The 12,275-nt window shown below is 33.4% G+C and overlaps 1 protein-coding gene across 2 annotated transcripts; it reads left to right on the top strand.

Moving 5' to 3' along the window:
* Nucleotides 1-1,559: 1,559 nt before the first annotated feature.
* Nucleotides 1,560-11,956, top strand: LOC132743918 (zinc finger HIT domain-containing protein 3-like). Of its 2 annotated transcripts, none has more exons than XM_060732512.1 (6): nt 1,560-1,709; nt 5,145-5,246; nt 8,916-8,947; nt 9,286-9,351; nt 9,962-10,039; nt 11,771-11,956. In XM_060732512.1, exons 2-6 carry the CDS (start codon nt 5,170-5,172, stop codon nt 11,947-11,949), a joined length of 432 nt encoding a protein of 143 aa, XP_060588495.1. In that variant the 5' UTR covers nt 1,560-1,709; nt 5,145-5,169; the 3' UTR covers nt 11,950-11,956. The 2 variants fall into 2 exon arrangements, with proteins under 2 accessions (XP_060588495.1, XP_060588496.1); XM_060732513.1 differs by lacking the exon at nt 1,560-1,709 and adding an exon at nt 1,710-1,842.
* Nucleotides 11,957-12,275: the final 319 nt, after the last annotated feature.

Genomic DNA, 12,275 nt, shown 5'->3' on the forward strand with positions numbered 1-12,275 from the left:
TACCAGGGCGGACCGTGACTCTGGACTAGGCGGACCATATTTTGGGACAGGGCGGACTGTCACTCGAGACTAGGCGGACCTTGATTTAAAAAAGTATTTATATGTGTACTAATGTAATAAAAGTATTAAATTATAGATGTTTTTGTTCTTCGTATTAATATTTTTAAATGCAAATATAAAAGTAAAAATATAAAATAAGTTTTAAAAGTTCATGTGTAATTGTATATTAATTTGCTGAATGGACGCTGAAATTGTATGGACTTAATGCCTATGTGGTATAATATTGATCTTGCCAATTTAAAAAGCAGCCTGGAATTTTCAGGTGTACAGACTCCTTCAATGTATTGTAATAACGGATTTTTATTATCATGAATTTTATATTTAACTTTTAAGGTTATTAGCTAAACGATTTTATGAATTAAAAAGTATTAATACACAGGGTTAGCTCAGACAATTATTGTCATAGTACTATAATTAACAGACAGATAGGCACAACTTTGACCTCTTTGGCCATATAATTCATGACAGATTGTGTCTAAATACTGACTTTCTATTCTTAAAAAAATAGATACATGTATTTTATTATTGTTAATAGTTTTACAGTCTCTTATAACTCCTTATGTAGGAGTGGCTTTGTGTAAAAATTTTGTGTTTTATTTCTTAAATATATGTAAAGATGCACAAAGATGAGACTTAAATAAAATATTTGAGTTGAGTTGAGTTGACTTTTTTTTCAAGAAATTATTTGTAACTGCGTCGACTGCGTCGCAGGTGACAATTGACCAATTATCGGGATATTACAATGTCATTGTTTGTATAAGGTGCTAACGATGCTAAAATTGATAAACTTTATTAAACAATAAGACACATAAAAAATATATTTTGTTGTACAATACACGAAATAACAATGATAACGAATAACATCACATTAAAATTATTTGCAATACAACACAATAACAAAAAATGAAGTGACATAAAAGGAGTCTGTACACCTGAAAATTCCAGGCTGCTTTTTAAATTGGCAAGATCAATATTATACCACATAGGCATTAAGTCCATACAATTTCAGCGTCCATTCAGCAAATTAATATACAATTACACATGAACTTTTAAAACTTATTTTATATTTTTACTTTTATATTTGCATTGAAATATTAACACGAAGAACAAAAACATCAATAATTTAGTACTTTTATTACATTAGTACACATATAAATATTTTTTTAATCACGGTCCGCCTCGTCTCGAGTGACGGTCCGCCCTGTCCCAAAATATGGTCCGCCTAGTCTAGAGTCACGGTCCGCCCTGTCCCACGGTCCGCCCTGTCCGTAATTCACTAATACCCGCACTCCAGTTAACGCACTGTGCATGTATATGTATACGATTTAACCCTTACACATTTTCAACAGAAAGGTCTCCAAACTATGATACAATTCATTGATATTGTTTGGTGTCTATGAATATTCAATCTTAAATTAAATTCAATTGTATTACGAACATACAAAACGATGAAGCAATTTGCATTTGATTGGATAGAGACGCTAAAATACATATATATTGTATGTCTCTGGATTGGAAAAGACAATTTATTATTTATTAATAAAGTACGAAATGTTTTGCGCGAAAATATTGAGTACGAATTGAAATTGTTCGTGTCTGCGGGTGGCGGTTTCAGTTTAGCAAAGAAAAGACATAAACACTTTATTCAGGTGAGGTGATAAATTATCTTGCTAGTTTGTGTAGTTGTTAATTTTGTGCACAAAATTACACATTAAGTTTGTACTTTGTAATGTAAGGAAGTAAAAATATCACTGTTTTAGGGACATAGCAAACATGTGGCAGGTAATATAATGATTCGCCCCATAACGACTCGCCCCATCCCACCTGATATTAAACATGTTTTAATTCATTGGATTGAAAAATATTTATGGTTCGTTTTTTTTTCATTACTTTGTTGTTTTTTCCTATAGGTTACATTTAATAATTTAATTTGAGATAGAAATCATAAGAAAAATATCAGTTCGATAGAACAATAAATTTAGATTGAATTAAAGATAAGGTTTTATAATAGTGGTTTTTAGAGTTTTCTAATATTCTTTATTTTAAAATTAAATGTATGCATCTGTGTAAATGCTTATACCTTTATTATATATATGCACCTGGTGATACTATTGTATTGTTTTAAATTTCTGACCCTGATAAATACCTGACTCAGAAAGTTGAAGGACGCTTAATTAAACCAAAGAGATTCAGTGACTGTGAAACCAAAAACATTATAAGAGTAGCCAATAACACTAGATCATTTAAAACCATAAACGCACAAACAAATCAATTTAAAAACTCCTTCTTTGTGAAAACACTTGAGGATTGGAACCATCTGAAAGATTCAGTGGTGCTTGCAGTTACAATAGGGGCTTCAAATCAGCCCTTCAGAAACTCGACTAGAGTTCCTCCACTCCCCGTAGGACATATACCAGAAGTGGTCCTCCAACGTATTCACACAGATACAGATACACATTATTATCTGTTACATAATCTATCTCTGGATACTGCCAACCCCTCTTACGAGTGTTAAAGGCAGGAATTTAGTGCACGTCGGATTGTTAGTAAAAGGTGAAGAGAAAAGCTAAAAAGAAAAGTCCAAACATTGACATGCTTGGAAGGTGAGACTGAAAATGTATTCTAGTCATGGTTAAAATGTTAATAGTGAAACAAGATGATAAGAGATAAAATAGTTTAAAAACACTGGGAGTAAGACTAGTACTGCAAACCCACCACTGCCTGTTTGAACTGACTCAGGTTGGGCAGGGTGGCAATGTTACTAGGAAGTTTATCCCCCATAGTATAATGCTATGAGGGAAGAAAGAGTACTTATGGTAGTCGGAGGATACCTGTATTTGACGTAGGGATAAGGGATGCATATGTCTGGTTAATCTATGTGGGGTTTGAACATAAGTTGGGAGATTTAATTGCAACTAGGTTATGGTATATCTTATAAAACATTATCAGTCTACAGTCCAGTCTGCGATGTTCAAGGGATCGCCAGCCCCAGTTCTTCCTGCATGGCTGTGACACTAGAGTGAGGGGAGTAATCCCCTTTTAACCCATCTTATTGCACGTCTCTGGATCATCTCAACTTTGTCAATATTGTTTTAGTATAAGGAGACCAAATAGATGAGGCATATTCAACCTGTGGGCGGACCAGGGACTTGTATGCTAGTTCTTTTACTTTCTCATTTTTAGTGATGACATTTCTTTTATAAAGCCAAGGGATCTGTTTGCATTGGAAGTTATTCGAGATATATGTGTATTAAATTTAAGGTCAGCAGATAGATCTAGTCCGAGATATTTAGCATTTGTAACAGACTCTAGGATTTGGCCATGGAGCATATATTTGTGTTTAATTATGGTCTTATTTTTGGTGATATGGATGACTTGGCATTTTGAAGGGTTAAACTCCATGTCCCACTGCTTCTCCCACAGAACCATATTGTCTAGATCATGTTGGAGAGTTCAACAAAACCACAGGAACTTGAAATTCTATCAATATTAATGATAATATCCAAAATATACCCCCTATACAGTATAAATAAACTGGGCAGGTTGCTCAGCATATTTAGATTTGCACCTGGGGTTTCGCTTGTGGATTTATCCAGTATTTGTAGTGTTATTTCCCTTGACTTAGTAAAAAGATTGATAGAACAGTGGCGCGGTGGGGGCACCTGTGTCCTATGGACACATTTCTAGTTTATACTGTATAGGGGGGTATATTTTGGATATTATCATTAATATTGATAGAATTTCAAGTTCCTGTGCCTAAAACTGAAAACCTGTTACTGATCATGAGATGAATATACTGCATAATAATAATCAGTAGTGGGATGTTGTCACAACCTTAATTGCTCTACAATATGTAAGTTATACAGTTATTTCTAAGACTGAGGCGCTATATTGTGAGCAGCGAGTATTGTCAGCATGGTCTGAATCAGACAGATATCCTATGTATTCCAGTTAAAACATTCCACACACTAGCTTGAAATTACTCTAATCTGACAGCAAAACTAGAAATAAGATGTAAATGGGTTACACAAAATGTGTAGATTGTTTTAAAGTGGAAAACATAAATGTACCTGACTGTGTAAGTTAATGACAGGAATTGTTGGATAATTAATAGCATCAAATATTTTATTTAAATGCATGTAAGTATGACATTATGGCTCTTTTCCTATAGCATGTCTTATTTGTAAAAGACTATTGATATAAGGTTGCTGCTAAGAAAGATTGCAAATAATCTGATTGAAATCAGCTTCTAAATAATGCTTTGCTTTGAGGTTGTTAAGTTTATTTAGAATTTATTTAAGTTCAATTTTAGGAAGCTATAAGCTTGATATTGAAACAGTCTCTCAAATCCTTTCCTGGAACCAACCAGTACTAAACAATGAATGTAAAGTTTCTTGCTCACAGAAACAAAGGCTTGCCTCGGCGGTCTTTGAACATACATGACCAGCAATCCTTAGATTACTTGTCTTTCTTTATTAACCTCTCGGCCATGCCGCCACTATTTTTAAGGATGTAATGGTTACCTATTGGAGGTTTTCTTCTGGAGACCTTAAGCCAATCAGTGGCTTCAGTATCATGTAAACCTAAGAAGATTTAAACCTTTAGTCAGAATAGGATTGCAAATCCTGTAATGTGTAGGCAATATTCAGATTATTGAATCCTGGAATGAATCTTAATTTCTTTATCGATGAATTTATAATATTATTCACTTAGAGGGCAATCTTTATCAATGACCAATATATGATGTAACATAATTTTTATCTTTTCCACATTTAGGATTAAGTTATATTAATTCTGTTTTGTTCTCTAAATATGGAGGAAATAAGATATTTTCTTGCCCACCAATGGCTTACCAGTATCTTATGCTGAATATGCAGATTTAATAAAGATATGGAAAAAGTGACTGATAAAGAAGTATATTGTAATTCAGAAAATAGCAAGCAAAACTCTGTGTGTAAACTCTTGACAAGAGTTAAGTTTAAAAAAAAAGTGATCAATCAATTTGAATTGCAATGTAAAATATATCCTGATTAAACAAAGCAGTGAAATGAGTGAACTTAATGTATTACATATTGCAATTTCAGTGGATACCTGTAAGGAACTGGTGAAATGATCAAGAAAGCTGTTTGTGAGATATGTAAAGAGGTGGAACATAAATACAGATGTCCTCAGTGCAAGATTGTATAGTATGTAATATTTACATTGAATCTGTGGTGTTTGTATTTACATTTAACATTTACCCTCCTGTCATGTTTGTATAAACATTACCCTCCTGCCTTTTGGATACATACAGGCTGCTTTGACTTTGACCCGTGCATTTAACATATGATTAAAACATCACTAAAACAACATTACCTGAAAAATTTCAGTATCAAAATATAAAATGGAACATTGTGTAACTTGGCCAAATGCTTTATACTAGAAGTTGGGAAAATACTTCCATTACAACCATTAAAACAATGAAGACCATTTTTTTCCACATTCTGTATTCCAAGGGTCCCGGGTTCGAGTCTAGGTCAAGCTGCACATTTTTGTGCCCCCACATTAGTGGCGGGCATTTAGATTTACCCTTGTCCGGCCGTCCTTCCGTCCGTCCGTTCACTTTTGTGTCGCACGTAACTCAAAAAGTATTTGACCTACAGTCATGAAACTTTACAGGAATGTTGATCAGCATGTGTAGTTGTGCACCTGGGTATTTTCGTGTGCATATTTTTAGTATTTTCAGAGTTGTTGCCCTTGACTTAGTAAAATTTTGCAATTTTCAACTTGTGTCACATGTAACACAAAAAGTATTTGACCTAGAGTCATGAAACTTTACAGGAATGTTGATCAGCATGTGTAGTTGTGCACCTGGGTATTTTCGTGTGCATATTTTTAGTATTTTCAGAGTTATTGCCCTTGACTGAGTAAAATTTTGCAATTTTCAACTTGTGTCGCATGTAACTCAAAAAGTATTTGACCTACAGTCATGAAACTTTACAGGAATGTTGATCAGCATGTGTAGTTGTGCACCTGGGTATTTTCGTGTGCATATTTTTAGTATTTTCAGAGTTATTGCCCTTGACTTAGTAAAATTTTGCAATTTTCAACTTGTGTCGCATGTAACTCAAAAAGTATTTGACCTAGAGTCATGAAACTTTACAGGAATGTTGATCAGCATGTGTAGTTGTGCACCTGGGTATTTTCGTGTGCATATTTTTAGTATTTTCAGAGTTATTGCCCTTGACTTAGTAAAATTTTGCAATTTTCAACTTGTGTCGCACATAACTCAAAAAGTATTTGACCTAGAGTCATGAAACTTTACAGGAATGTTGATCAGCATGTGTAGTTGTGCACCTGGGTATTTTCGTCTGGATATTTTTAGTATTTTCAAAGTTATTGCCCTTGACTTAGTAAAATTTGGCAATTTTCAACATGTGTCGCACATAACTCAAAAAGTATTTGACCTAGAGTCATGTAACTTTACAGCAATATTGATCAGCATGTGCAGTTGTGCACCAGGTATTTTTGTCTGGATTTATTTAGTATTTTTAGAGTTATTGCCCTTCACTTAGAAATTTTTTGCAATTTTCAACTTGTGTCGCAAGTTTCTCAAAAAGGATTTGACATAGTCAATAAACCTTATAGGCAGGTTGCTCAGCATATTTTAGGTTTGCACCTGGGGTTTCGCTTGTGGATTTATCCAGTATTTGTAGAGTTATTTCCCTTGACTTAGTAAAAAGATTGACAGAACAGTGTCGCGGTGGGGGCACCCGTGTCCTATGGACACATTTCTAGTTCTCACTCTGTGACACTTCGTGTCCAACACAGGGTGTGTCAAAATGTGCACAGCCTGACCGGGATTCGAACCCGGGACCCTCGGAATACCGTTCCACGGCTGTACTGACTGAGCTATCCGTCCGCTTACACACCATGTCCCCTAAATAGCGAACAGTTCTGAACAGTGACATAATTGTCTATTCAATTTTCAAACGTCTGCCCGTTATTTTTATGCCCCCGCCATGTAATGGCCGGGGCATATAGTGTTACCCTGTTCCGTCATTCCGTCCTTCCGTCATTCTGTCATTCCGTCATCATCAGTTTCCGTTCATTATCTTAAGAACGGTTGCACACATTCAACTCAAATTTGACATATGGATATGTCATGAGAAAATACAGGTCAAGTTCAAAATTGGTCATGGTTCGATGATTTTTGGCAGAGTTATGCCCCTTTTACTTTGAAAATAATATGAAATATCAGTTTCCGTTCATTATCTCCCCAACGGTACAACACATTCAACTCAAACTTGACATATGGATATGTCATGAGAAAATACAGGTCAAGTTCGAATTTGGTCATGGTTCGATGATTTTTGGCAGAGTTATGCCCCTTTTACTTTGAAAATGATATGAAATTTTAAGTTTCCATTCATTATCTCCCCAACGGTACAACACATTCAACTCAAACTTGACATATGGATATGTTATGAGAAATACAGGTCAAGTTCGAATTTGGTCATGGTTTGATGATTTTTGGCAGAGTTATGCCCCTTTTACTTTGAAAATAATATGAAATTTTAAGTTTCCTTTCAAATTCTCCCCAACGGTACAACACATTCAACTCAAACTTGACATATGGATATGTCATGAGAAAAAACAGGTCAAGTTCGAATTTGGTCATGGTTCGATGATTTTTGGCAGAGTTATGCCCCTTTTACTTTGAAAATAATATGAAATTTTCAGTTCCCGTTCATTATCTACCCAAAGGTACAACACATTCAACTCAAACTTGACATACGGATGTGTCAAAGGAATGGGCAGGTCAAGTTCAAATTTGGTCATGCTTCAATGATTTTTGGCAGAGTTATGCCCCTTTCACTTTGAAAGCAATATGAAATTTTCAGTTTCCGTTTATTATCTCCCCAATGGTACAACTCAAATTTGACATATGGATATGTTTTTGGAATGCCCAGGCCAAGTTCGAATTTGGTCATGGTTCAATGATTTTTGGCAGACTAATGCCCCTTTCACTTTGAAAATAATATGAAATTTACAGTTTCTGTTCATTATCTACCCAACAGTGTTACATATTCAACTTAAATTTGACATATAGATATGTCAAAGGAATGGGCAGGTCAAGTTGGAATTTGGTCATGGTTTGATGATTTTTTGGCAGAGTTATGTCCCTTTCACTTTGAAAATAATATACATGTAGATACATCTTAGGAATAAGCAGTTTAAGTTTGAATTTGGTTGTGGTTCAATGATTTTAGACAAACTTATCTTTCCTGAATGTAGGAAAAATTTTGAACTTTCAGTTTCAGCACTCATACTTTTAGCCATTATTTTGGCTACAAATATGCAATATGCTATTTTTAAAAGGTTAAGAATGAATAATTTCAGTGCCTTGAACAGTGTATGAAAATGGTTTGTGTTAACATTGAAAAGTTTTAAGGGCTTTGAACTTAAAATGAAAAAAAAATTAATGCACCATCTGAAATTTTGGCTGCATGCGGGGGGCATCCGTGGCATGATGACACATTTCTAGTTTATATTCAATTTTAAATGTAATTTTGTAAATATTGCACACATTGCATCTGTTAAATTTAACTTTAAAATATTTAGATTTTTGTTTAAATATGATTAAAACATCATACTGTTACACAAAACTTCACTTGAACTTGAACAGGCAATTGAATCAATTCCAATGTAAATAAATGAATTTCAATCTACCATGTTAAAGATCTGGTCATCAAATGTGATATTAGAATTAATGTACTGATAAATTAATTAATGTATCAATAAATAAAATTGATAAAATTTAACTTATATTACAGACATGTACATTAATTTTTTTTTTATTGTTTTTTTTCCAGTTGTTCGTTACCATGTTATAAGACACACAAAGGTAATGTATATAATTATTCTAGTTTCTCTTTCCTTTTCCAAATATTATATGTATAATCTTTTCTGTTTTGTAGAATTAATGTGAAATCTATAAAATGCAAGTTATTTGTAGCTTATCATTGTCGGATACCCACGGCTTTAACCATGTTATGTCACGTTACATGTTAATCAACCATGGGTATCCAATAATCTGATGATGGTAGCTTATTGACATTTTACACTGTATTCCTACCCTCACTTTCCGACAGGTTACATTTTTAGCATGATTCAGAAGTTTTTTTTAATGAATTATAAGTGGGGCAGTTGTTATTAATATTATGATGATTATTTAAATTTCAGAGGGTTGTAATAAAAAGGAGGTGAAAGAAGAACAAACTAAAATTGAAGATTTAACAGAAACCTCTGGTAGGTGAACAGGATGATTTATTATTATTTTGTAAGGGAGATAATCCAGTTTGCTTATGCAGAGTTCTTATACATACTCAAGCAATTATGGCACCTTACATTGAACTACTTGCAATATTATTGCACCATGGCCTAACTTAATTGTTCAAAAGACTAATAAATTCAGAGTGAAGATTGATATATTTACATAATTTGTTGTGTGTCTTTAAAATTCCAGCATTTAACTGGTTTTAAATGTGATAAGTTTTTAACTTAAAGTAAAATAAAAAAAAGATCTATTAACAAATCACAATGTATTCATCTACTGGAGAAATGAAGAGTACATTTGAATATGAAGCTGCATTATATCAGGCTAGTATAGACAATACTAGTAAGTTACGACAAACCTTGCTAATGGGAAAAGGTGGCTTTTAATGAGGGATGGTCTCTCATTAATGGGTTATTTTTCTTTGATGTCAGTGAAGTTGAAAAAATAAAAATCATGGCCTTTGATGTGAGGATTACACATGTATGGAAATAGTCTTTTGTGGAGGTGGTAAATAGACACAGGTTTGTCTGTAATTTAGGAGACTGGTGCACTTATTTGTATTTTTATATCATCTATTTTTAGAAACATTGGTTCCAGAGTTTATGTTAGATGATGATCAGTCAGAAGATAGAGTCAGTATAGAACAATTACAATGTCTAGGTAAACAAATTTGTTGATCGGAAAATTAAAAAGATTTTCTTGTTTAAAGTTGAAATTATTTGAAAGCAATTTGCATTATTGACATGTTGTATAATATCATATGCCATTTATATAACCAGGCAAACCTGCTCATTAAGATGGTAGCAACAGACATTTATCTGTTGGCTGCATAACTTAAATTCTTTGATATCAAGATACAGTCGGCATTGTATTAAGAGACCACTCAAGGGACTGTCAAAAAGTGGTCTCTTAATAAAGTGGTCTCTCAATAGAAATCTGGAAAATTCGAGACTTTTTTATATAACAAGTCATAGATATGATAACATCTTTTTTTATAAAAACAAAAACTGTACAATATTATGTATGCATTACAGTTTCGTAATAACATTTATGCCTTCCTTTTTTAAAGTTATCAATATGTGTTTGTTTTTTAGTAGAAATTTGTGTACAAATGTGATCTACGCTCATAATACTAACAGGTCATTTTGACCATGAAACAAAGCATATTGTCTTATATTGTTAATATGTTCATACACATCTCCTGCTGAACAAACATTCAAATCATAAGCCACAGCTCCAGATAATTTTTCATGCAGTGAGTTTTAAACTTCTTGATTTTTTTCATGCAATAAGTTTTCACACTTCCCCGATTTCAAATTCAATAAGGTTTTTAGAGATCTAGGATTTTTTTGTCTTTTTTGTTGTCTAAAGGTTATATTTAATGGAGGTAGTACACGTATTTCATAAAGCATCAGATGAGCACCTACACCATCAGCAACGAAAGGCCTGTAATGTTTAGTTCACTACGTTTTAATGTTTAGTTCACTACGTTTCACGGTTTTATTTCGACTACAAACGATGACATTTGCTTTTAACTCAGACTCAATTCCATGCACGATTTCCTCATTCAATTTATCGGTCTTTACTCTTATTAGTTGTCTGTTATTTTAGCTCGTTCCGGAGTCATTTTCGATTTGATTTTCTGGAAGAGAGATCACTCTGAGCACATGCGGTGTTATGATACGTTATTGCTCTGACAAAATATGTCATAATAAATATTACGATCGGAAAACTGTTTCTTTCTTCCCGATTTTGAAACGATTGCAATTATTATTCAATTCGTTTTTAAACGACAATTATTTGTAACGGTCGTTTAAGAGATACTTTAAAACCAATGACCATGAAAACTATTTGTATGTTTGCTTGTACACATCCAACTTACTCGCTGATTACACAGGTGAGAATGCCCGTAGGTACGATTGTTTGTCACGGCCGTTTAATAGATACTTTAACACTTAATTTTGTACATTTGGGCCGACATTTAGTGGCCGCTGGCCGCGATATAAAATCGTCGTTTAATGGAATTAACTTTTATAGTAAAAATCATTGGGAGGGATTTTATGCGGCCGCTTAATAAAAAAGTCGTTTAATAAGGGTGGACGCAAGTACGATGCCGACTGTATCTGAATTCAACATAAATTGGACAGTCCTTTAATGTAAATTAGGCATAATCTTCAGAAATTCTATCTTATTTTAGAAATTTAGCCTTTTAAAGGTTCATCATCACACAGATGTATTTTAAGACTAAATAATTTACATGTATCTATGTTGTGATTCAGACTTATTCTGTCTCCATTCTAGATGTGCAAAACCAAGTCTGGAAATTCATTGAATATAAAGCTAATTTTTGTATATTTTATACCTTGTCAACAATGAAATATGACATTTCAGAAAACTCAGAAAAGTTAAAAGATATGTTAAGCAATCCACATCTGCGTCAACTGATGACATCACTAGTGCATTCTGGGAATGCTGGTACTCAGCTTGAGAAGGCTATGCAGGAACCAATCTTTACCGAATTTGCTGATACTTGTTTAAATATAATAGATAATAAAACCAACTCAACTTGAAATGAAATCTGTTATCTTTTTTTAGGCTTTATTTGTTATGCACTTAGTTGTTTGTCCATTTGTCTGTATCTTTTGAACTGATGGAAGGAAATTGAAACAACTTGGCAGAAGTGAAATGTTAACGTGCATAGTGCAGGTTTGACCTTCCTCGGGTCAAAGTTAAGATCACATTTGGTCATTATGTATGAATTTTAAAATTGTGTCGGCTCCATATTATTTGGTCTGCTCTGTATCTTTTGAACCTGTACAAGGAAATTAAAATTAATTTGCACAGAAATTTTACTTATAAAATACGAAAATATGAAGAACACAAATTTAGACTTCCT

Source organism: Ruditapes philippinarum, unplaced genomic scaffold (genome assembly GCF_026571515.1).
Source record: "Ruditapes philippinarum isolate M1 unplaced genomic scaffold, ASM2657151v2 ctg818_1_1_1_1, whole genome shotgun sequence".
In the NCBI taxonomy this organism is placed as follows: Eukaryota; Metazoa; Mollusca; class Bivalvia; order Venerida; family Veneridae; genus Ruditapes; species Ruditapes philippinarum.